Source organism: Marmota marmota, unplaced genomic scaffold (genome assembly GCF_001458135.2).
Source record: "Marmota marmota marmota unplaced genomic scaffold, marMar, whole genome shotgun sequence".
In the NCBI taxonomy this organism is placed as follows: Eukaryota; Metazoa; Chordata; class Mammalia; order Rodentia; family Sciuridae; genus Marmota; species Marmota marmota.
In genome coordinates this window covers 6,532,134-6,558,836 of record NW_026000169.1, presented here as the reverse complement: position 1 = coordinate 6,558,836, position 26,703 = coordinate 6,532,134, and the positions used below count along the sequence as shown (strand labels likewise).

General features: G+C 33.7%; 1 protein-coding gene across 3 annotated transcripts in view; it reads right to left on the bottom strand.

Annotated features, from left to right (window-relative positions):
- The window catches only part of Pik3c2g (phosphatidylinositol-4-phosphate 3-kinase catalytic subunit type 2 gamma), a 340,206-nt gene that overhangs the window by 28,892 nt on the left and 284,611 nt on the right, over positions 1-26,703 (bottom strand). For all 3 annotated transcript variants that reach the window (XM_048787228.1, XM_015498207.2, XM_048787229.1), the window contains 2 exons: positions 18,242-18,317; positions 7,256-7,350 (listed from right to left, as the gene is read on the bottom strand). In XM_048787228.1, coding sequence (XP_048643185.1) covers positions 7,256-7,350; positions 18,242-18,317 — 171 coding nt within the window. The remainder of the gene's footprint in view (positions 1-7,255; positions 7,351-18,241; positions 18,318-26,703) is intronic.

Sequence of the window (26,703 nt, the reverse complement as noted above, 5' to 3'; positions counted from 1 at the left end):
CAACTCAATTAATAAATGGGAAATTAACTGAACAGAAGAAATACGAGATGTCAACAAATAGACGAAAAAATGTTCCATACCTTGGCAATTAGTGAAGTGCAAATTCAAACTAAATTAAGATTTCATATAACTCCAGTAAGAATGGCAATTATCAAGAATACAAATAATAATAAATTGGCAAGAATGTAAGGAAAAAGGTACATTTATGCATTGTTGGTGGGACTGCTAACTAGAGCAACCACTCTGGAAAGCTGTATGGAGATTCCTCAAAATCTAGGACTGGAACCATAATGTGACATAGCTATTTCACTCCTCCATATATTTCCAAAGGATCTAAAATCAGCGTACTATAGTGATGCCATCAGTGTTTATAGCAGCACAAAATTCACAACAGCCAAACTATGGAATCAAATTAGGTGCCCTTCAACAAATGAATACATAAAGAAAATATGGTATATATACATAATAGATTATTACTCAGCCATAAAATAATTAAATTATGCCATTTGCTGGTAAATGGATAGAAGTGGAAACTATAATGCTAAGTGAAATAAGTCAGACCCAGAAAGTCAAAGATTGAATGTTTTCTCTGGTATGAGGAAGTTGATCTAAAATAAGGAGGAAAAAGAGAGAAAAAAGAAACAGGGTGGGGGTGGGAATTTCATCAAAATAAAAGAAAGATCAGGGATGAAGGGATGTGGGAAGAGGGAGGAGAAACAGGATATAAATCTGAACTAACTTTCCAATATACATATATGAATATATTACAGTGAATCTCCTCATTATGTATATCCACAAGAAACTAATTAAAAATGTAAATAAGTAGAAAAAAACAGTAGAGTAGAAGAAAGAGAATAGGGGGAGGGAGAAGAGGAAGGTGAAAGGTAGGTACTGGGAGCTGAATTGGAACAAATTATATTACTCACATTTATAATTGCATCAAAATGAATCCTACTGTTATATATAACTATTATGAACCAATAAAGGATTAATGTACAAAAATAAATAAGTAAAAAGAAAGGTGGTTCTGCTTGCATTCTGCTCCTTGAAGGCAGGAGCTTAGATGCAGGTGAGGAGAAATAGGTGTTCCCCTCAGACAAAGATTAATATATTGGAGAAAAAAAAAGAGTATTGTAGTAACACTTTAGTATACACAAAATATATTTCACCATTTTTTATTTTCAGGAAATTATCAATGCAATTGAAACTACTATATAAAATAAGATGATCAAAATTTCAAGAGCTGATATAGGCTATTAATGTCACATGAATGTTATGTGTATTATGTGTAAGAAGTTCCAAAGGTGGAAAGTTCACCAGGAGCAAGTGTGGCCCTGGAGCTTCAGAGAAGATGAGTGGTTTCAGTTGAACCTGGAAGGTTGCACTGGGTGTAGAAGGTAAATAGAAATAAGCCATGGCTGGACAGAATGATGGTGTTTGGTCAAGACGAATGAAACATCTAGATATAATACAAGTTTTGTATTGGGGCAATATAAAAGGTGTTTTATAGCTAGATTGTTTAGTACCTATGTAGTAAGCTAAAGAAGTTGAACTTTACAGAGACTATTAAAGTTGTTTATTGATATGACAAAAATACAGTTTTGTGCAGGAGGAATTAGAAGAAGAAGAAAACAGACATGATATCACATCAATCAATCAAATAAATTCATAGATGAAATGATAGAGAATATTGAATAGGATTTTGAGAATAATAGAGGCAAAAAGAAATTAAAAGGATTTGTCAACGATTATATATTTGTTAAAATGAGTTGAAATACAGAAAACAGAGAAGTTTTGACTAGGGGTTACTTGAGGATGGGGCAAAAGCTTATAGAAATAAGTAATTCACAATGAAACCTGGTTTTAGTGGAAAGTAGAGGACTGAATTTCAGAATTTTTGAGTTTAAATAGATGCAAGATACCACAGTGTTAATGCCCATCAACAGTTGGAAATATGTAAATGGAATTCAGAGAAAGATTAAAAATACACCTATAAACTTAGGAGTAATTCATATTATCTTCAAAGTCTCCAGATTGGATGATTTTTTTTTTTTGAAAATTAGTTTCAGCAGTTCAAGCTCTGCATATTGGAAAATCTCCACATTTAAGGGTTAAGGGTGAAGCCACCCTTTATTAAGTAACCATGTATATCACCTATTTTAAACTTATCAGAGGTAAGGAAACCTCAGCGAGAATGTTGTCAGAGAGGTTGGAGAATGTGGAGACAGTCCAGTTTCATGGAGATCTTTGAAAACAGTTCCAGAAGAAAGGAGGCATTAAAGATGTTGACTGTTCCAAAGAGATCAATGATATCAGGTGTACAGAAGAGTTTAGGGTCCACTTCATTAAGAAATAATTTGCAACCTTGAAGGGTCATTGTTTCCTTGGCTTAAAGTATCATGAAACACATTAGAATATATGCAGCAGTGCTGGGTCCTCTTCACTATCCTTTTTTTTTTTTTTTATCTCATTCTTTGAAATGGGAGATCAATGTCATAATGAGCCAACTCCAGGAGAACATTTTTTTAAATTTATGGAATATGTGCCAAATAAAATTGATGGAATGATTGCTATAAAGAAATCATTCTTCATTAAGGAGTTGTCATTAATTTTGATTTAAATACATCTAGGATGGAACAGTTTTTAGAGTTTTCTTTAAGAATCTAGATATTAAACAATTAGAGTTGGGATATTCAGTAGACTTAGCCAGATCAGTTTGGAGAGGATACCCAGAATCTTGTTTCTTATGTGTGCCCAGTGTTGCCATTATCTGCACTCCACTTCCACAGCTCTGCTTAGTTAACCTCAAGTTTTAAATTTTCTCTTTTCCACTCCAACAGGCATTACAATTCACTTGATGCTAAGTCCAGAATTCACACGTAATTCAGAGTGCAATGGATGTGGTAGCTAGCAACTCTAGAAATGTTTCTGAAAGTGTGGTCCCTGTCCATTTGCTTGTGAGCCTCATACAATGCTCATGTTTTGCAGCAAGAGAAAAACTGGTATAGAAAATGAGTAGAGACCAGGAGGTATTGGTACAACACAGATGTAGCATCTAATCTTAAACTTATAGAATCAAAATCACTGGAGGTTATACCCAGGAGCCTTATTTTTTTAAATCCAGGCTATGCTAATATACATTAAAATTATAAGATAAATTTAAAATAAAAAAATACAATGTAATAAAACATTTTGTGTGTGTCTCTGTGTACATGCCTGTGTGTATGTGTTTCTGTGTGTGTACCTTAAGATTCTTATATTTGACTCCACTTGTCTCTCTTCTAATTTTCATATATATCAGCTATTTTCCTTATATCTTATAAAAGAATCAAATAAGACTATATTTAAGGTGTTTGCAGTTTTTGTGACATTACTTGTTCCTAGTTTTAAATTACTTGTTACAGTATAAAAGATGGTAGTGTGGGTAGATTCAATATCAGAAGAGGGTTTCATCCTACTGATTACTTTTAGAGCCTTTGGCATGTTCTACCCTGGTGCAGAGAGAAGAAAATAGCCCCCAAATGACACACAGACTAGGGTCATCCATGAGGGCAGGACAGATGCTGCAGAAGCCAAAGGAAGAGAGCATCTTAAAGTGGGATTTGTGGGAAAGGGGACAGAGATTTTTTTAAAAAATATTTCAAATCTAAATGATTTTATATGTGTCTTTGTCATATAAACGGCAATATATATATATATTATATATATATATTTAAAAACAATATATATATATATTTAAAAACTCTTGGCCAAGCTTGTAAATAATTGCAGTGTTTTGTCAGTCTCTGTTCAGTAAAGTAAATCATATTGGGCTGTTTTGAAGGGGAAAGAATTTTAGCAATTTTGTTTTAGCTTGTGATCTCACAGGAGGGAAGTAATTCTTAGAGCAAAGCTTCAAAGATTTAATATAAGATAAACAATTCCTTTCATCAAACTTAATATTAAATATAACAGAACCGCAGGCATAATAATTCATTTTAATATTAATATAAAATCAAGCACAACTTCTTTAGTCTGATTACTTTGGCATGTGAACATATTAAAGGCTCAAAAAATAAATAAAAATTAGCTAAAACTTGAAATGAGAAAAGAAAATATGAATTTATAGATAGATCTCAATGTCATTTATATTAAAATGCTCTCTCTGTTTTCAAATAAACAGAAGAAATAAAATGGTCATTTGAAAGAAGCTGCAAAAAATGCAATTTGGGAAAACTTTGTTGTGATGATTTTTAGGTGAGAAAAATCCCCGACCTTAGTTGTTCACATGAGAAGGCATCTGGCATTCTTGAATTAACAAAGTATTCATTGAGTACTACAATGTATTTAATACAGAGAAGGTGAGAAAATTAAGTAAGAAAGAAAGATGTAAATGATCACAAAGAGGGATGGTGTTACAATTTTACACATAGGTGTCAGAGAAGAACCTGAAAAGATGACAAAAAATGTAGTCATTTGAGACATGTAAGACTGAACCATGGAGAATATTGATCCATAAGGCTAGAGAAGAGCATTCAAGATAGATAAAGTAGCAGGTATAATATTCCTGGGGCACCAACATACTTGCTCTATTCAAGGAACTGCAAGGAAGTCACTGAGGCTGGAATGGATGTGGTTGAGGGAGCCTGAGGTAGTTAATGGAGAGGTCAAGGGAACCAGATTAGTAGCACCTCATGAGCCATTAGTAATTATCTTGTCATTCATTGAAAGTGATATGAGACTCTTCCTCCAAAAGGACATAAAGAAAGTAATGATAGGCTCTGACTTTGTTCTCCAAGAATATTCTAGCGGCTAGGTTAGGAGGAGATTATGAAGAATTACGGCAAAAGCAAGAACTGTTGAGAGACCACAGCAGTCATTTAGGTGAGGGATGATGGTGGCTTGAAGCAACCATGGTAGCAGTGAGGTGGAAAGTGGGTTGGGAATTTGGGTTTATTTCAAAAGCACACTGACAGAATTTGCTGATGAAATGGGTGTAGCTGTGGGAGAATGACATTAAGATCTTTAACCTTAGCAACCAAAAGGCCCAGTGTGCTATTTACCAGATGAGAAGGTTGGAAAAAAAGCAAGTTTAGAGGGGGCCATCATTGGAAGTTTGATTAAGTCTGAGAAGCCTACTGAATTTCCACTGGCATCAAAGAGTAATTAGTTGTACATACCATGATGAATTTAGGGAAGCACTCTGAGCTGAAGTTGTCAATAGGGAAGAAAAGACATGAAAGGATATTTAAAGCCATGAAGAAGCTAGATGTAGAAAAAGAAAAGGGATCTAAAACTGAATTTCAGGGTACTGAAATCTCTCAGTGTTAAAGAGACTAGGAAGGAGCGGGAACCAGAAGGTAGACGGAATGAAGAAGTTTTACCTCCCTGATCACTTCAATTCTGAGGGCACTGGCAATAGTACAGCTCTCGTGGACATGTTCATTTTTGTTTGTTTTGTTTTCCTTTCTTTCTAGATTCACTTGGTCATTTGTCACTTTTCCTGTAACTTGATCTCCATCGTAAACTCTGGCTCTTTCTCCCTCCCTCTCACCCTTTATGCCTGCATCACATTCTCTTTGAATATCCTCATACCCTCATTGGTAGTGAAACTTCATCTGAGTGTAAAATTCATTTTTGAAGACTGTCAAAAGTAATTTGAGAATTCATCTGGTGAATGAAATGGGTGACCAAGTTATTTAATATTGCTTTTGATCAAATATATGGCATGACCATCGAATAGCATCACCAAGTTTCCTGTGTGGTTTATATGCCAGATCTAAAAGCAATTTCCATAGGCATTCTCTAAAAGGTTTTGAAAAATGACAACGTCACTGAAACAAATATATAGTTTTCAAGAGGACTATTTTCAAGACAACAACCAAATATCATATATGTATGTGAATTCTTTTGACTTAACAATATTTCTTCATATATTGTTTTATCATATATTTATAATGGGCACTAAAGACCATGGACATGCTTTTAGCTATAAATAATTTCTGAAAAAAATCTCATTTCCCAATACAAGAGTTTCTTAAACACATGCTAGTCTCATTTAACAATATCTTATCAAAAGCAATGAAAGATCATTGTGTCAATGAATAAAAGATCTACAAAAAATTTAAACATATTTCCCCATTATTACAAATATTGTTGACTGTGAACACCACAGATTTACTAATAAGCATCCTTGGATGTCTGTTTAGAATAGTTGTAACAAATGCTAATTATGGCATTTATTTGTTCATTGAACAAATATTTATTAAGTTTTGGTGTGTATCAAATGCATGTCATGGGGAGAAAGGTTTGCTCCTTTAGATCCTTCCAAATGCATCCTGAGAGATTTATATGCCTAAAGAGGAGAGCCAAAATTGTGTTATTGACTTTCTTATCCAGTACAGTCTTCTGGGGAGTTGTGCTGTGTGGAGTACCTATTTGGGCAAGAGTCCAGGAAGAATGTCAGGGCTGGTGAGGTTTAGTTACCCTTTCTGTTTACTACACCTAGATTGAGATCATCAGTCACTTAACTTGTGGTACAGAGACTCCCTCTCTTTCTTAATGATGAGGTCCAAGTACTATCCTAACCTGTGATTTGACCCATATTGAGTGGATTGTAGTAAGAGAGTGGAGCTTTTAGTTATCCTCAGAAGCTAACCAGATTTGCTTTCAGTTCTGAAGATGCAAAGATGGGGTTCCCATTCTCAAAACAACAACAACATAAAAAAAACATAAACAATAACAACAAAATTCCAAACACCAAAGATGGTAACTGGTAGCTAAATTGATTGTATAAACTCAGAATACAATTAGAATCTGTCAGGAAACCCTAGGAATGCTTAGCTTCACAAAGAAGCTACTGTCAAAGAGAGTCCATCTTTCACATCTTCCACAGGATAAGATAGAAATTCTTAGGACCCAACCTTGTTGTTGTTGTTGTTGTTGTTTTTAAGCCCTTAATCCCTAAGCTATTCCTGATTTCTCAGAGCCTATTCATTAGATTTTTCCTGACACTTGATTTTTGCATAAAATCCAATTTTCATCCTAGGACTTTCCCTGTGAAATATTTTGTAGTTTTAGCCTAAGGATTGCAATCACACTGAGATTAAAAAAAAAAACAAAAACAAAAAAACCACTATAATTGGCTCATTGTTCCTTATTTAAACTTGGCTGCTAGACCCATTCCTCTTAGTAAGGTTGACACTAATTGCCCGGAGGAGGCAAATGATTTTTGAAAGTAGGATTATATGTTTCTTCTTATGTATTATAAACTTACAATGTTTTTCATGTGTTTCACAAGTATGGTCAGCTTCATATCCTCATACGATATCACTAACTGTACCTTAGGATTCTTGTCTGGAAACTTCTCACCTGAGAAAACAACAGAATTTCAGTGAATTAAGTTGGAAGGAGCTCATGACAGAATAAATCAAACATTTAAAGTCTAAAATAGGACCAATAAATAATATGTTAAAGACACATTTTTTTCAGATAATGTTGAAATCTTAATACTTGTCAGGAGGCAGGGTTGTTTAGTTAGAGGTGGGATTTGTGCCTAATCTTCCTGAATTAACTCTTTCTTCTAATGTTCCATGTTTTATTTTGATTGATAACCATTATTTTCACAATTACTTAAGCTTGAAACCTCGTTTTTGGCTCCAATTTTCTCCTTAATGCTCAGGATAATGAGCTTAAAGTATTAGAAATCATAGAGGTTAAAAATGTGGGCTTTTGAAGTCAGTGAAATTTAGGAGCAAGTCCCAGCACTAATTGTGACCACGTCACGTCATTATGGCTAAGACGATCAACTTTCAGTGAAATGAAGATAAAAGTTACCTATTGCTGGATAATTCAGATGATTCTAAGTCGCTTACTAAGCACCCAATAGCTGTTTGCAATTACTGATCGCCTTTCTCTATATATCTGTGCTCCCTTCTTTCTTTCTTGTCCCCTAGACCCTAATTCAGACCCAGGTGTAAACTTCTTGCCTGAACTATTGGAACACTCTCTTACTGTCCCTCTAGAACCCCAATTCATTTATCCTCAGCTACAGGTAAAATTTCCTATAGGAACTTTTATAAAATGACTCTTTTGATCAAAGTGCTTTTCATAGATTTCCATTGCTTATGAAAAACGTCCAAATTTCTTAGCCTGGTATTGCTGCTTCTCATCTCTCTGTTTTATTTCCAACTATTCTTCTGTGCTGAAGTCCACATGTTTAATTTTGCAGACACTCTCCATCATTTCTTTTTTCTCATTCCCTTCCTTTGCAATGATCTTGTCCATCTTTGTTGGCTATTGAACTGCTATCTTTCTTTAAGGCCTAATTAAAATGCAGAATAGTTTCTGTTGTCACTTTTCCTTGAACACCTCCAGCACTGCTCTCATCATTTAATGTTTATATAGCTCAATTTATTTAGTGGATTGCAATCTATCTCATGTTTTTCTTCTTTTCCTATTTCTCCAAGGGACATAAGCCAATGTTTGGTTTATAATCTATACATTGAACATTTATTTAATAACAAAAGTAACGTCAAGTTTTCTTTGCATTACATGATTAAAATGAATGTTAGTATTTTTTTCATTAAAAAATTTCTGATTCATAGACCAATAGGCATAATTTCCAATTTTTTAAAACTTCCTTTGATAGTCTCTGATTGTCTTTTTTTCTAAGGGAATTTAGTGAGAAGAAACTTGTCAGTGTTCACCTGTGAACTCACTATGGTTCATGTTCTTTTCTGATAATCAATCCTAATTCTCTAATCTTTTCTAATATTTGGAAATAACATCAGAGCAGTATCTTTCCTTCCCAAAATCCCATTATCAGTTTTTCCAGTAGTTTACTTATCATATATAGGTAATAAAATCAACTAATTTTACTGATAATAATGTGGATTATAGACAATGAAAAGAGTATTTCTTACAAGTGAAATGTTTATTATATTAATATAATAAAACATCACTTAAAATATCTTTATCACAATGACTAAGAGACACTGTAAGTTAATTCTGAGTGTAGTTCTTAGGAAAATTACTTTTCATAAAAATGTTGAATTTTTGGTGTGAAGGTGCTAAAAGTGCAGATGATATTTTAGTGCACAATGAATATTGTATTTTAATTAAATTGTGAAAGAATTATTAAGTAAATACTCAATATAATTAGTCAGAGGAGTTTTAATTCAAAGGTAGGGAATATACCTAAATTTATGGCTGAGGCCCTAAATAGTAAAGATACAATTGCTACTTGAGCACATTGAAGATAATATTCTACTCTAGACCACTCAGCAAATTAGTAACCCAAGTTTCCATGAAAACATGCCTGAGTTTAGAACCCAGTGAAAACTGGGCCAGCAGGAAGTCTTAAAAGTCAATGTCCTAGTAGCAGAGGGAATTCTTTTTTCTCTAGCTTTTACTGTGTGCTAGGGTAAGAGCTTTAAGTATGTCACTCACCAAGTCCTCATAGCAAATCTACAGTTTGTCTTATCCCCATCTTACACATAGGAAACAAAGGAACTTGGTTCAAGATCATGCAGACAATAAATGGTTCAGGATTAAATGATATCCAAAGGCAGTATTTGATAAAAATTGTGTTGCAAAGGGGCAAAAAGAGGACCACAGCATAAGTGAACTAGTTTAAATTAAGAGCCTAAGAAGGAAAATTTGAGAACAGCTTGATGTGGACATGAAGTTGCTAGAGTATTTTGATCCTTCTGCTTCAAGTTAGTCTGGGGGATTTTTACCATGCTTTATTTAATCCTCGATAATAACCTCAAGAACTGTTAAAATATTATTAATCATAAGCATAATTGTGTTGTGATGCTTATGTGCATAAAACCACTACAACTAATGCATTTCTGCATAATGTATTATGCATAGTGTATCCACTAGCATTAAATATAACATTTCAAAATTTATTAAGATGATAACATATACATGTGATTAAAAAATTAAAAATATTTTAAATGTACATAGTAAGAAGTCCTCCTCCCATTCCTAACAGTTATCCATCCAAATCCCTCACTTCCCCATATATTTTTCCACAGAAGAACACATATTCTGTTAAGAGTTGTTCCATGTAAGCATCTGCGAATAAATAATTGTTTTCCTGCTTTTCCATAAAAGGCACAGTACATTTATTACTCTGCACAGAGATCTTGGAGATATTTTCCTATCAATAATACAGGTTTTTAAAAATGTATAGTTTCAATTATGTGGAAGTGCCATAATATATTTAATCAGTTCCCCATTGAGTTTTGTAGCTATTGCAATTACACCGCAACGTATCCTCTTGTACGTGTCATGTTGTACCTGTACACAAATATCGTAGAATAAAATTTTAGCAGCAGACTTGCTGGTCAAAGAGTATTAGCATTTGTACTTCTGTTAAATGTTGCCAAATTGCCTTCCAAGGGGCTTGTACCAATTTGCATTTCCACCAGGCGGCCTGCTGATTTATCACCAAGTCCGTTAATTAAATTTTTGGGATTTTGCCAATCTGATGAGAAAAAGTGGTATCATTATAATTTAATTTGCATTTCTTTTATGAGTGAGGTTGAGTATCTTTTCATTTTGTTAACAGCCACTTATATTTCTTTGTGTGTGGATTATCTTTCCATGTTCTTTATTCAATATTCTACTTGGTTGTTGGTCTCTTCCTTACCTTTTTGTAAGAGACGGTTATGTGTTAGATAATCCTGGACTTTGTGAATTGAAAATATTTTTAACAATTTTGTCATTTATCTTAGCTTTTTTTTCTTTGTAATCTGTTTGATGCCAGGCAAAATGGTCTGCTTCTGGATTTGCAGTCATAGCTATCCATTTAAGATGATGATGGATTTTTCTGTTTTCCTTATCACATATATTATTTACATTTAAAATTTCATTGCTTATTATTTACATTTAAAATCTTTCCTCTATTAGCTACTTATTCTGGCATATAGTGTGAAGTATATTATCCTAATATTACTGAATTTTGCCTTAGTGTTTTGATCACATGCTAAATTCTCTATGTATTTGCCTCTATCTATGAGCATTCTAATATGCTTCACCTATTCATTAATTTATTTATGTGCCAGGACCACAATGTTTAAACTACAGTAGTATTATGTTTTTATATCTGGTAGGGCTTGTCTTCCCCAAATGCTCTGCTCTTATTAAGTTTTCCTCATTTTTCTTTGTTTTGTTTATGAACTGTAGAATTAGGTTATCTAGTTAAAACTTTTTTTAAAAGAATTACATTATATTTCAAAATTAATTGGAAATATCTGACATCTAAGTTATTGAATCTTTTTACTCAACAGCATGATGTGTCTTCCCATTTGTTCACAATGTCTTTCAAATGCCTCAATTGTGTTAAAATGCTTTATTTATCAGAGCTTACACATTTCCTCTTAAATTATTCCTAGGCCTTTTTTTCCTGTTATCATTGTAAATAAGATCTTTTATTCTTTTAAATAGTCTAACCAGTTACACAACACACATACACACACACACACAAACACATACATACATGTATCAACAGATGTTGATACATCAATTTTGGATCTGACTCTTTCACTGAATTCTATTATTTGTGATAGATTTTTAGTTGAATCTTACTTTCCTAAGTATGTTATCACATTACATGCAAATAATGTTGGTTTTGTCCTCTTGCCAAAGTTTATGTTTCTAAATTCTTTTTCTATTTTATTTGCCATCTTACAAATATTTATTGACCTATTAAGAACAAGTCAACTGTTCTATGCCTTTGGTTACTATTAAGAACAAGTCAACTGTTCTATGCCTTTGGAACCAAATTTTTATTTTATTTAACGTTTTATCAAGAAAGTCATCAAATTTTCTCAAGTTTATTTTTAGGGTTCATAGAGGTGACTATATGATTTTTCTACTTAGGTCTCCTTATATATAATACTAATATTGAACTGTTCTTGCATTTCTGGTCATGATGAATTATATTTCTTTAGTATGCTTATGGATTATTTGACTAATATTTTATTTAGAATTTTCCATTGATATTCATAAGTGAGATTGGGCTGTGCTTTCTTATTTGCAACCCTTGTAATTCTTGAAGCTCCTCGCATGAATGCTTTATATGCTTCAAAAAATAATGTGGAAAGATCCACCTATTTCTTTCTTTTTTTTTTTTTTTTGCTCTTGAATTGTTTAAATGCCAGTGTAACTATCTGATTCTTCAGAAAAAAAAATCACTCACCAGGCTACTTTTTAAAAAGCTATAAAATTTTGGGTACTTTGGGAAACTTTTTATATTTATTTGATCAAACAATCTCTTAGAATCATCTTCTCTGGGATGAGCAAATTGTATTTTCTGAGAAAATAATCAATTTCAGGCAGGCTTACAGATTTATTTTTGTGGAGGTGAACAGGTCATCTCTTATTATTCTTTAATTTCATCTCTTTCTTTGGCTGGTTCATGCACCTTTGTATTTTGGGTATTTGTCTTCACCCCATCTCCCCCACTCTTTTATGAAGGTTACATAGTGATTTATTTTATTGTTTATTTTTATTTCTGAATTACTTATTACTTCTGCTGTTTTCTGTGGTCTATGGCATTATTATCCGCTTCATTTAGCCCTCCTGCCCCCTTTTTTCTTTTGTTTTGTGGCTCTTCCAATTATTCCAATTTTCCTCTGAGTATTGCTTTTTGTTTCTCTCATAATGTCTTAAATGCAATATTTCATTGTTAGTTATTTCTTAGAAATTTTGCAAATTTGGTTTGTAATTCCTTTTGTTCCAAAAGTTGTTCAAGAGACATTTTTTAACTCTCAAACTTAAGCATTTTCTAAGATTCTGAAACGTATAAAATTTTCACTTTACTGTATTATGTTTTGATGATATTATATGTAATATTTTTACTTTGAGAAATTTTCTGAAATTCTTTTGTGGCCTAATATAGACTCTATTTTCATGAAGGCTCACAGGCACTTGAAGAGGATATATATTCTCTATTTTCAAGATAAAGAATTTGACATAAATTCATCAATTTTTGCTTTATCAACTTTATTATTCAGATTTTCTGTGGATCTACTTTATTTAATTTGGTCTTTCATAAATTGGAAGACTATCCTACTGCTAATGTGATTTTGTGTTTCTCCTTGTGTATTTCATAATTTCTGCTTTATGTATGTTGCTGCCATATTATTTGATATGCAGTCAGAACTGCTCATATATTTATTTGAGAATTATACTCACTATAATTTAAGTTTTGTTCTTTGTTTGCATGAATGTTTTTTGGCCTAAACACCATCTTCTTTATTAAGATTGTAACCACTAGGGATGGGTTGTGGCTCAGTGGTAGAGCGCTCTCCTAGCATGTAGGAGGCCCTGGGTTTGATCCTCAGCACCATATAAAAATAAATAAATAAAATAAAGGTATTGTGTCTGACTACAATTAAAAAAAATTTTAAAAATTGTAATCACTGATTTTTTTCATTATATTTACCTAAAATACCTGTAGCTATATTATAATTTTCAAACTTTTAAAAAATCACTTCATTTTAGACATATTTTCACATTATCTATAGAGTTGTTATTTGCATTTTTCCTCCAGTTTGAAAAAAATCTTTAATAGATAATTTAAGCCCATTTACACTTAGTAATATGCTTTCTCTTGGATCTTATTATTTTATACTTTTGTTATTCTGTCTTTAAAGAAAGTCTTTCACTAATTGTTTTTTTAACTTTTAGATATTTGTGATATTTAGGAAAGTTGCAATATTGTTTTTGGTATTTACCTTTGTTTAATAGCCTTAGACTTTTAGTTCTTTTGACGGTATTTGTTACTTAATAGAATCAAGTCAGTGTGCATCATCTTTCTTGCTCTATTTGCATTTACCACCCGGTTATTCAGTGTTGTGAATTTTCTTAGCATTTCCCTAACACTAACATTACATATGCATAAATTTATTGCATGATTTCTTGGGTTTTGGTGATATCCTTCAACAGCCAGCTGTTAGCAATGAAGTAATTAAAGAAAGCCCTTTAATTTGTCTTCTTTCCATCTTTCCTAGATAAGTCACAAGTAAGTTTAAAATATTTTCCTAATTAAAAACACAAGGATATATGCTATAATATAGCAAAAATTGATATGGTTTTAAAGCTTCAAGTTTAATATTTCTAAAACAACTTAATACAAATATTTCTTTCTTTCCCTTCTTGTCCTCCCATATCACTAACATTTTTGTTATTTTTTGTTGACACATAATATTTGTGCATATTTATAAGGTACAGTGTGGTGTTTTGATTCATGTATACATTATCTGGATAGTGATCAATTCAGTTATCCATTAGTATACCCAGCACCTTAGACTTTTATCATTTCTTTATGGTGAGTACATTAAAAATTCTCTCTTCTCAATATTTTGAGATATATTATTGTTAATTATGTTCACCCTGCTGTATCATAGGCACCAGAGCTTATTCCACCTATCAAACAGCATATCATTAAAATTTAAAGTGAAAAATCAAATTCCGTAATCAATCTGGCTTTGTCCAGAGCAAGTAACTAGCCGATTAGCCAGTGAGACCATGTACTGAATGACAAAAGTTCCTTTTTAAATTAACCCCTCAAAGTGGAAGTAGTAATGTGGGGTAATGATTGAAAGCTTGTGTTTGCAATCATTTTAATTATCAATGTTGTCTAAACATGCTCATTAACTCATCCTCTTAACCCTGACAATTGTCATCGACATGTTCTACTCCATTGCCTATGTTTTTATGTCTGTACTTTGATAAAAATCTGTCTTTTGTGTGTCAGAGCTGTTTAGTGGTAGCCAATAGATTATTTTATTTCCGTGTGTGTGAAGTATTATTTGGCCTGGAAGCTGTATGTTTTGGGTATATATTCATCAAAAGCCCATGTGGTGAAGGCTTGGTCCTCAACCCGTGGTGCTGTTGGGAGGTGGTAGAATCTGTAGGAGAGGAGACCTACTGGAGGAAGTTAAGTCATTGGGAGTGAGCCCTGAGGGACTACTGGAACCTCAGCCCTACCCCTTTTTCCTCTTTCTCTGCTTCTCAGTCACCTTGATGTGAGCAGCTCTGTTTATGTACATGATCCCACCATGATAGAGTTTCTCACCACGGGCCCAAAGGAAACATAATCAATTGACCATGGATCAAAACCTCAAAAATTGTGAGCCAAAATACACCTTTCCTCTTTTTAAGTCGATTATATCAGGTATTTTATTACTGTAATACGAAACTACATGACACAGAGGCTTGTCCATTTCTGAATAACATACAGGGTCATGTCATTAGGGAGTTAAAAAATATTGCTTAAGATAAAATTTAGCTACTTTCTGGTTAGTACTTTGGTTGAATCTAACATCTATAATATTTAATGTAATAATCTGTGGAAGATCTTTTTCTTTTTGTCCCCAGGTGATACTTTAAGAGAACTCTTATGGTTGGGAGGCCTTGACTATCTTGTGCCAGGGCCTTTTCACATGAAGTAATGAGTGTAGGAAGGAACAGCATCCTTTTGAATTTTCATTTTCTGTCTCTTGTCCTTTTTATAAAACTTACAAACAAACTATGTTGATAGAGAATATCTTCCATGGTTGTTCTTTCTGTCATAAACCATTTATTCAGGAATTATTTATTGAGCATCCAGAGTAGTCCAGATACTGGGCTGGGCTTTGGGAATGCCATAGTATGCCTACAGACAGGGATCATCCCTTCAGAGATTTCTAGGTTGCAAAGAACAAATGTGCCAGATTCATCATTGAAACCAGTGTTTTAAAGAAATAACATCACAGGAAAGTAAAGCAAAGATTCTTGAGTTAAAATCTGAAGGGCACATGAAAGGATTGATAAAGAGGAATAGGAGCCAGTGGTCCAGGCAGAGGCTTGCATTGGTGAGGTACTAAGGATGTTCACCTAACTGAGGAACTAGAAAAAGACAGAAATGAAGGGGGAGATGAACTGATGATAGTTGTGAAAGGGAAATTGGCGGGTACTAGATTCTGCTGAGATGTCATGTGAGGGAATTTAATATTTATTAACTATATATTTGTGAGGTCTAGAGCAAAATAAACTGTAGAGACCTTTTCAGAACTTACCAAGAATTTCAACTGGCTCCAAAGTTTTAAACCAAGTGTAGGACTTTCTTAATCCCCTACCCTTTGTGACTGTGCTGGTCTCAAATGCATGAAGTTGGTCTTGCCAAGGGGAAGATTTTAGTAGAGGACAGGGATGATTGGATTGTCACTGGAAAAAATAAATTCTGTTGGTCTACCAAGTTTAGTTAATGAGCAAAGGCAAAGGATGATTAGTGTCTTCCAGACCCAGTGTGACACAGTACCGTTAAGATAATCTTTAAAGGTCATGTGCCTACGTGCACAGGTATGCAGAATCCACCTCTTAATTAACTGGTAGAGATGATCAAATGGTAAATTCTGGGATTTTTACTTAAGGTTGTTTTATATAAAACAGTATTTTAATACACTTGAATAATTTTTCCCTTTAATTACTTAACAACACAAACTTAAATTTTCAGCTCATGAACAAGAATAGTGCTTAAAATAAATGTACTTCTTGCTTAGAATCAACTTTTATTCTATGATAAAAGATTAAGCATTCAGAGATATGAAAGAGGAAATAATATGAAGAGAACAAGGAACAACTTCCTGCTAATCCTTGTTTGTTGTGGCAATTTGCATATTCTGCTTGGAAGCTGTGGTTCTATCATTTAAGATAATAGGTAATGTTCAATAAGTAGCCTATAATCTAAAAATATCTAGAATCAAATATTTTGTCATTCGTCACTGCTGAAACAAATCTGGAGTACTGAAGATGTGAGAAATTTGAAAATGTAGGAAAAAATTCTCAACCAACCACTTTAGTTCTTGTAAAGATAATCCTAATATTTTGTCTGCATATGTATTTCCAAATATCTTTCAAAGAAATAATGCTATAAGCAAAACTAAAATTTTTGACAACGATCAGAAGTTAAATTTCTTGAAACAGAGAAAATATTTTCCTGAGGAAGTTTAATGGTGGAATAGACTAACTAGTTCTATTTTTGACTAAAATCTCTAGAATTCTACCACCTCATGCTTGTTTTAGTTTTCAAAATTTGGATACTTTATGTTCATATTGTAAACAGAAAAATCTCTCCAGTCAGTATTTTTAAAAGATAGTTATTTGTGAATTATGACAAAAAATAGAAATATTTTATACTATGGGCATAATTATTCCTTGGGGAAGTGCTGTAAAATATAAGAAATTGCCTTATTTACTAAATATTGTATATAGTTTGTCTATACAAGCAAAGCATCTTGGAGAGTGATGTCACATGATGAGCGAAGTGTGGACGGAAAAAGTAGGTCCAGTTCTCCTGCACTGATTTAGAATTTGTAAAATAAAGAGCAGCATACAGTGCAGAAGTCACTCCTTGATTTAAAGTTACTTTCAGCTGACGAGGAGAAGCAAGGCAGATGCAAACAGTTATACAACTTAATAAACAATTATGCTACACAACCTGATCTAGTCTACTTAGTTACTACTAAGTAGGATGTCAGACATAGCAGGGGTGATGAGCAGATGGGCCTAATCTTAGACACAGAGAATAAGAAGGTGGATGTAGATAAAATGAAGGTAGAGTTGAAAGGTCAGTGAAAAGCAAACGATGGGTTTGGAAATCCTGAGATTAAAAACTGGTATATTATTGGATGGCTGCTCTTTGCAATGGAATTATATTACAAACATTTAAATTGATAAAACCTTCAAAAAGAGTCTTTGTTAATCTAAGAGAAATTATAGAAATGTTAATTAGAATTAGTATAGTACACATGTGGAAGAGAATAGGGTGAGTGATTTTACTGGGTTATTTTGGCACCCCAGTAAGATTCTGCAAAGAAATTTGAGTATTATTAAACACTAAGAGTGAATCTGCTAGATTAACTCATGATCACTATTTTTGCCATATATATTGTAAGACTTACCTGTAGGGGAAATCAGGAATTCTATCTCTGACAATTTTAACCCAGTGCTTGATTAATTGAAATGTATTAGTAGTGTGACATATAGCTACTACAGCTGTACAAATACACTTAAGTTTAATCAACTTGAAGAGCATATCCTAAAGGGGTTAAATGCTTTAGAAATGGTTAGGAAAAAATGATTAAGGCTTTGGTCTTAAAAGGATATTTTAATTTGAAAATTAAAAATATTATAGTTAGATATTTTTATACAATTATATTGAAATTCAACCACTGCATAGATTAATAATGATATATCTACTTGCCTAGGTCCAAAAGTGAAGGTTCCTCAACTGCATGTTGCACAGGTTCAGAGAGGAAAAAACTGAGTACACAATCACTCTGAAAAATAAGATAAAATATGATATCTCTTCATTTCTTACATGCTGATCACAGTTGTATGAAGACATTGCCACTTATATGTGATCTTTTTAGAGATGCCTGTTATAGATTTCAAAAGCAGAGAACTTATAAATTTACTAATTCAATAATCATTCAAAATACTAATTCAAAGTCATTTTACCCTAAGTCAGACCATCTTTTATGAGGTTACATTTCTTCAAGAGTGCACCATAAATGTTTACATTCTGGAATTTTAAATTATACTTGAATCTTACACCTCCCTCTTTGAGAAAAGATATATCTTTGGACAGGCTTTCTGAGAAAAATTACTCCTCGCAGGACACAGATACTCACTCATCCAGTAACCACTACTGAAGTTTCCATCTGTTACTGGGTGCCTGCTGCAATCTCTGGCATGGAGGAAGGTTTGGGGTATTTAGAACCAGAGAGATGTATAAGGTGATCTCTCTCTTTAGAGAACAACTTAGGGGAGGAAACATATTACATCAAATACTTTAATGGAAATTCCAGTTATATATAATTTCATCTATAAAAATAGGAATGATCACAAACTGGCATTGAACTCAAGCTCCAAATGAATGGCTGATTGGTGAATCTGAGAAGAGCTTTTCTTTACTGAATTGTCACACATTTTGTTGTAAGCCATTATATAACCAAAGTAGCCTCCCCCAGGAGATTTTACATTATTATATAAAGGGCACACTGAATAATTGATTATTTCCTCTACTTATAGTCTGATGCAGTAACTGTCAAAGCTGCCTCACAGGCTGCCTGGTCAGCCGTCTCTCTCATTCTGTGCAATGGCTCTTTCAAACCTCCCTTAGGATATTTTAACTTCCAACTCTGTCTCCTCTGCCAATGACTTTGTCTCCACTTCAGAGAATACAAAACGCAGATGGAAATTCCTAAATTTCCTGCCATAAAATCTGCAGACTCACACAGTGATGCTTTCTCTTTTCTTCTAATATCAGTGGAACAAATGTCTTGCTTTCCATCTGTTACAGGTTGAGTTGAATCTCTGCACCAAATCCACATATTGAAGTGCTAGTTCCCAGGACCTCATAATATGATCTGTTTTGGAAATAGGGCCATTGCCAATGTAGCTATGTCAGTTATGATGAGCTCATCCAGGAGTAGGGTGAGCGGCTAATCCAACATGATTGGTGTCCTGATCAAAAAAGGTTATTGGACACAGACACACATAGAGGGAAGATAATGTGAAGAGACACAGGGAGAAGATGGCTATGTGCAAGCCAGGAAGACAGACCTGAAACTGATTCTCCTCTCACAGCCATCAGAAGGAACCAACCCTGCAGATACCTTGATTTCAGACTTCTAGCTGTCGGCAGTATAAGGAGAGTGAGAGTCTTGTTTTTAAATACCCAGTTTGTGGTATTTTGTTACGGCAGCACTAGAAAATCATTTAATGAGATTCTTATTTATGTCCTAGATTCTATTCTCTTCACCTCATGGGAACCTTGTGGAACATTCTATAGATAACTAAGCATCTTCATCCTTTTTCTTATCTGTGCAAAAAGTGGTCAACTCTCTCTATGTTAATAACTAATGGACAGATGAGTCAAACCTGCAAAACCTATTCACACATAAATGACACTTTGTCATTAATATCCTGTGACATATTTCTCTTCCCTGACGTAAACTAGTGTAAGGGAAGAGTTGCCTGAACTCACACCAGTTCCACTTCTTTTTCTACTCACTTTATGATCCACCACTTGCATGTTCATACTTATTGTCCCTGGAAGATCCTCTTATTTCTATCTCTAACAATGTTTTTCCTTTTTTAAAAATGTCTTTCTTTCCAAATCCTGTAGGGATTTCCTTGGCCTTTATCTAGGTATTTGATTTTTGGTGATGGTTTCTTTTTCATTTGCTTTTTTATTATATCTCAGTTTCTCCTCCATTTGTCCTGACATCTCTTATTTCAGGTTCTTTTTACTTTTGCTTGTAAGTTAAGTGTTAATGTTCCTCACATGTAGGTCTATCTGTCATTACTCCAATATATTCTTTCTGGGTAATGTTATTATTCCTGGTGATATCTATAATGAGGCACTAATCTAAGTCTTTATTCCAGATTCATTCCCTAAACCTCAGCTCAAATCAAAATACTTCTTTGTTGGATTTTTGTTTGCTCTAATAACTGAAACCCAGCAAGTATACCACTAAACGCGTTTTCTTTTCCTTCACTTTAATTTTCTGCTTCTCCTGTGCTCCGGTTAACAATAGAGTGTACTTTCTTTGATTCTATCTTTTTTTACCTCACACTTAAAATTAATTGCTGAGTCCCATAGATCACATCTCCTAAACATTCCACCTACATTTCTTCCTTCCAGGTTTACTGTCATATTCCTAGTTCCAGGGTCAGTTCTCACCTAGGCAACAGCAGAAAGTCCTATCTGTTATCTTGCTGCCCTTTGTTCCAATCCCTTCTCCACACAATCAGCAAGCTAATCTTTCAGATTAATTAAACTTCTTAAAATCTGCATTAGTGTTAAGGAAAGATCAACAGCTTAAGAAGGCTTGTAAGACTCTTCCTGATTGGGCTCTTGTTCATTTCCCTATCTTTGTCTTCCACTACTTCCCCTCTGGTATTTTATGATTAATTATGTGGAATTATACTTATTTCATCAGATGTGTCATGTCTTCCTGGATGCTCCTTTCTCCTTTCTTTCCACCCTATCCACCAATTTGCTCAAAGTTTCTCATGCGCTCTCCTCTTATCAGCCAGTGAGATACAAGAGCAGAGATGGTGAGTAATTCACTTATGCATAGTACAGTATTTCTATTCAATAAATGCTGTCACAGAAACAAATATCTGACTTCAAATATAGAATATGTTGGTTTCTAATGAACGTATTCTTCATAAATTAGACAGTTATCCATTTGTAGCTCTATGCATTGATCTCTTGTATGGTAGTTTAATAGGAGACTATTCTTAAGAAATCAATCTGTATTCAGGGAGCCAACCACATCAAGTATTTTTTTTTTTGAAAGTTTAAAATCAAACCTCAGAGTGTGCAGAATTTGTTGGAGAAAATTTGACCTCCTTTAGTCTTTTGACAAATAGTCAATTATTCATTTTTGGTGAAAGTTTGACCTTACCATCCACTAGTTATTAGACTTCAATACTAGGCAAGATATCTTTACGATTAGTGTCTGAAATGTCACCACTAGCTAATTGTTCCCTTGGGATTACACTGTCATTACATCCATAAAGTCCTCATTTATAATTCTAGGTGTAGGTGATATACTAAATACTAATTCTTTATTGAAACAGATCTTTTTTTTTTCTTGAGAATAAATATGATCCAGTGTCAGATGAAAATGATAAAAAAATAACAATGCACTATCTCAAACTAATCAATGACTAACTTTTCTTAGATTTTTACTTGCATACAGGCATATCACAACTTTTGGGCACATTACATGATTAGGTAGTTTGGCGTTTTATAGAAACGTTAGTGAAGAGTTGCTGTCACTGAAAACATGCACTGGCATTTGCAGCTGGGGTTGTATTGCTCTTCAAGCAGTGTGGCTACATTTAGTTGTATAAGTTGAATATTGCACAATTCTAGAGGTGCCATTTTTTTATATTTACAGTGATACATAGCCATACATATCAGGGTTCCCCATTTGTAGAGTTTCCAGATATAATAAATAATAAATAAAAAAACATAGGATACCCAGGTTATATTTGGGACATACTTTCACTAAAAAAGATTTGTTGTTTATCTGAAATTTCCACCGATCAGTAGATTTTAAGCAGAAATGCAGCACAATCACAGGTGTTTGGAAGAGGGAAAGACATCAGTCCTGGAGAATGCCATCAGCAAGATCCCTTAGGTGCTCAAACAACTGAATTCCCTAAGCATTCTCTTCTGCTTCTCCTTCATGTCTTTGAAATGGAAACTGTGTTCCTTCCCATTATTCCCTTTGGAGTCCTGGTCATGGATGGACCTGGACCTTCTCTTATTACCTTGCTCTTCTAACTTCCGCTCTTTTTTCCTTTATAAAAAATGCCTGATTGTACTGTCCTCTATCCTGGGTTGTTGAACTTGCCTGTGGATGGATCTCTGGGTCACTGAACTTCATTTCCTTTTATATTTTTAATCTTTCTTTTTCATGTTTTTATTATTGCACTCTAATATATATTAGTAGGGTTCATTGTGATGTATTCATATGTGCATGTAACATAATTTAATGCAGTATCTCCTTTCCCTCCCTGCCTTTCCCCCTGTTCCTTCCCCATTCTCCTTTTTTTCCGGTCTTCTTTCTTTTTATTTACATGTATTTATTTATTTGTTTCATTGGTGTATTATAGTTACACACAAAACTGGGATTAATTGTGATATATTCAAACATTCATATAATTTGATTGACTTTGACACTTAGATATTCCCCGTTCCCTCCCCTTGTTCCTCTACTTTTCCTCTACCGATCTTTCTATTTTCATGAGATCACATTTTCTTATTTGTATTTTATTTTTTATAACTTCTGCATATGAGGAAATACCTTTGGTCCTTGATTTTGGGGTCTGGCTTATTTCACTTAGCATGGTATTTTCCACTTCCATCCATTTATCCACAAATGACTTAATTTCATTCTTCTTTATAGTTGACTAGAACTCACTGTGCATGTATACACACTCTATCCATTCGTCTCGTGATGGACATGGACACCTAGGCTGGTTCCATGTCCATCAAGAGATGGACATGTCCATCAAGAGATAGTTCTAGGCTTGTTCTTGAATTTCTCTGTTATTAATACTGGTATGTACATACTAATATTGTATACTGATTTTAGTTCTTTTGGATAAATGCTAACGAGTGGGATAGCTGGGGCATATGGTGGTTCAATTCCTAGTCTTTTGAGGACTCTTCATACTGATTCAACAATGATTGTACTAATTTACATAGACTTCACTTCTTGAATATTTTTAAACCTGGTACATAGTCACTTGCTTCAATAATAGCCTTGTTGTAATGCTTCTACAAATTTTCCTTTCATATTTGCCTTGACGAGTGACTAAAGCCTTGTCTTGATTTCTAGCTTCTCAGTCTACTAACCCCCCTTCCTCCTTTTCATCTGTCTTCCTCTAATTATATAATTCAGAAAAATATCCTGACTCCATGACCATTTCACTGGCCCTAATTCATTTCATGTTTTCATGTCCCTCCTTGGCCAATTTGGATTCCGCAGATCATATTTATTGTAACTCTTTTCAATTCTTTTGGCTCTTTTTTACTTTATTTTATTATTCATGTGGCAAAAAGAACCCAACTCTGGTTATTTTCTTCCAACTCTGAAACTGTAACAAAGCTACTAAATGTTGCTAGAGAAACACATCCAGCCATGCTCACTGGTCTCACTGTAACAACATGGTCACTACCTTTGAGAGGGTCTTCAGGATTTTCTGGCAATTCTGCAAATATCATTAACTCATTTACTCTTCTAGTCACATAGGACTGTTTCATTCCTTATCTTCACTTCCCTGAACTCTTCCCTTCTTCACTCTGCTCATGGCCAAATTTCTTGATTGAAAAAATAGAAATAGGAAAAAAAATTTCCATAGCTCCCAACAAACATATCTATCATCTTATTTGCCTGTGTTCTTTATTCTGTTATATGAATGGGCTATCTCTGCTTTAATTTGAGACTGATTTGGGCATGAGATCTGGTATCCTTCTCCTACTCAAGGTCACTGCTCTTGTCCCAAGCCAAGTTCTCATTTGTCTTTTGAATTACCAATTTTTGTTTTCAAAATGAATCTGTTTTTTAAAATCAGCACACAAATATGCCAGAATTTATTTCAATAAATAAAGTCATTGACCTGCATTTCCCTGCACACTATTTTCCCCAATTATTCTTAGAGCAAAGATCCTGCATGAATTGTTTTTTATTTTCTATCTCAAATCTCTTTCTTTACATTCTCTTTTGAATGCATTCCAATTAGGATTTTGTTCCGAAAAGTTCCACCAAACTGTTCCTCTTAAACTCACTAATGATATCTATTTTGCTAAATTCAGTGATCCATTTTCAATTTTTAGTCATTGCATTTGCATTTGAAACAGCTCATTATTTCTTCTCCTTTGCAATACTTTTTTTTTTTCTCTTGAACTCCAGGCACCATACTCTTTGGCCATCCAACCAGTTGCTTCTTGTCAGAAACTTTTGTTGATACTCCTTTATTTCCTTAAGCTTTAAAATTGGTGTGATGTATGGTCTAGTTCTCTGACTGATTCTCTTTTATATTTAGAATCCCACCCTAAGGAATCTCTTCCAGTCTTATGGCTTTGATAATCAAACACTTGCTGACAACTGCCATATGTATCCTTCCAGTCAAACTCCCCTCCCCACTCCAGTTGAAGACATGTGTATCCACATGTCTAGATTTCATTTGATATCTCTAAAAGTATTATAGGCAACTCAACTTGGTGTGTTTAGATTCAAACTTCCTGCTTGACCTACTCCCCACTATTCATTTTCCCTTGCCCCCCTCATCTTCATAGTAAATATCTAGTCAATTCAAACTGTGGCCAGACAGGTGGGTTAGTGGCTGCCAGTCATCCTGCTTAGTCAGCATTTGTACCCCAATAATTGTTAAATACTTGGAATATTCTTTCTATGTAGAACATTATACATTTTATGAATGAATGAATGAATGAATGATAGGCATTTGCCTTGGGGAATCAAAAGTCTTTGATACCAAGGGCTCAGGTAAGTGCATTGGGTAATATGAAATGATCTATGAGGCTATATACAATCTTTCTTTGCTAGAATAGATGTTTATTTTACTAATATGGGTTTTTTAAATGCCTAATGTTCTTTTAAATGAAAAATGTAGACAATAAAGGACAAGTCTGATAGCCAATAGAATGATTTTAAATTAAAATCTGAATCAGTTTGTATTTTGTCAAGTTCAGAGTTCTTACTCATATTTTGTTTACCAATTACATTGCAATTTGCAATTTAAAATTATTGATCTCTGAGTCAATCAATTCAAAACCTAAGTGTTTTTTCTATATAATATGAACATGTTCTTGTTGTCAAAGACTCTAGAGAGCTAAAGTACTTGCAAACACCAGAAAAAAAAGGTAATATAACACTGAGATTCATTTTTTCCCTCTTTAAAGACAGCACATTACAGGTTCTCATTTATTAACTGGCCAGCCAAGATCTAGAATTAGCTGCAAGTTTTAGTGAGTTAAAACAATAAGCTAAATCTGTCTCTGAAAAACCATGGAGTATTGTAAAAAATGTGAATTAAAAAAATGAATTCCCATAAAAGGTTTAAATCAAAGTTAAACAGAAATTGTATTATTGTTTTTGTTTTGTTTTCTTTTACAAAGCAGCTTGTCAGAATGTCCAGTCTTTCTTGTAGTTTAACCTACCATATTCACATTGTAGTTACATAGAAGAAAGACCTTATGAAGAATAGTGAACTTCTACAGAATCTTCTAAAATCTCATCAGCATTTTACCAGACTGTGAGAAATAATCTTGGTTTTACTGATGTTACACATATGACATTTATCCTGCCTGCAATGTAATCTTAGCTAGCTCCAAATAAGAAAAGAGCAGTGTAGTGACAAATGTAGTAATTAACATCTGGGTTTAGCAAGCAGGGAACAAGAAACATATGTTCACTATTAAGATAGAATTTATCCATTTGGATTTATTTTGACATTTGATTTCTGCCTTAAAAAATAACATTGCTTAATCCTTAACTGATATCATTCCTTATTTTAAGGGACTTTCAGAAATGAGCAATAGTAACCAGAAGAACTAAAATATTCCAATGCATATAGCTTTAAAAATGTTATAAACAGCAGCTGTTTGCATATCTCAGCTAAATTCAAATGTAGGTACACATTTGTTTAGACATTGCAATCATTTGCTGTATAATTTTATGACATATCTATATGACTCTTTGTAAAAATTTTGTTTAGTACACAATTTCACCAAAACAGCAAAATTTAAAGAGGTAGAAGCAATTCTTGTGAATAACACTGTTAATTGCTTGAATACAAACACTGAAGGAAAAACAAAGTTTATGTTCGTTTTGGGGAAGAGAGTAAAGCTAAATAGTGTTTTGTTAAAGAAAAGTCAGGCAGAAATGGAAAAAGGTTGTCAAAATGTACTCATTAGAAGAGATGGATAGTTTTTAATGGTGGCTTGTTTACAGGTACTTTATTTGAGAGAGAGAGAGAGAGAGAGAGAGAGAGAGAGAGAGAGAGAGAGAATTAGTTGCAGACATCCCTCCTCCAACTGGCCTACTCTTGAATCTTTAGACAAGTCCCCAGAGACCTCTGGCTCATCTAATTTAACTGGTTTTGCACTTTAAAGCA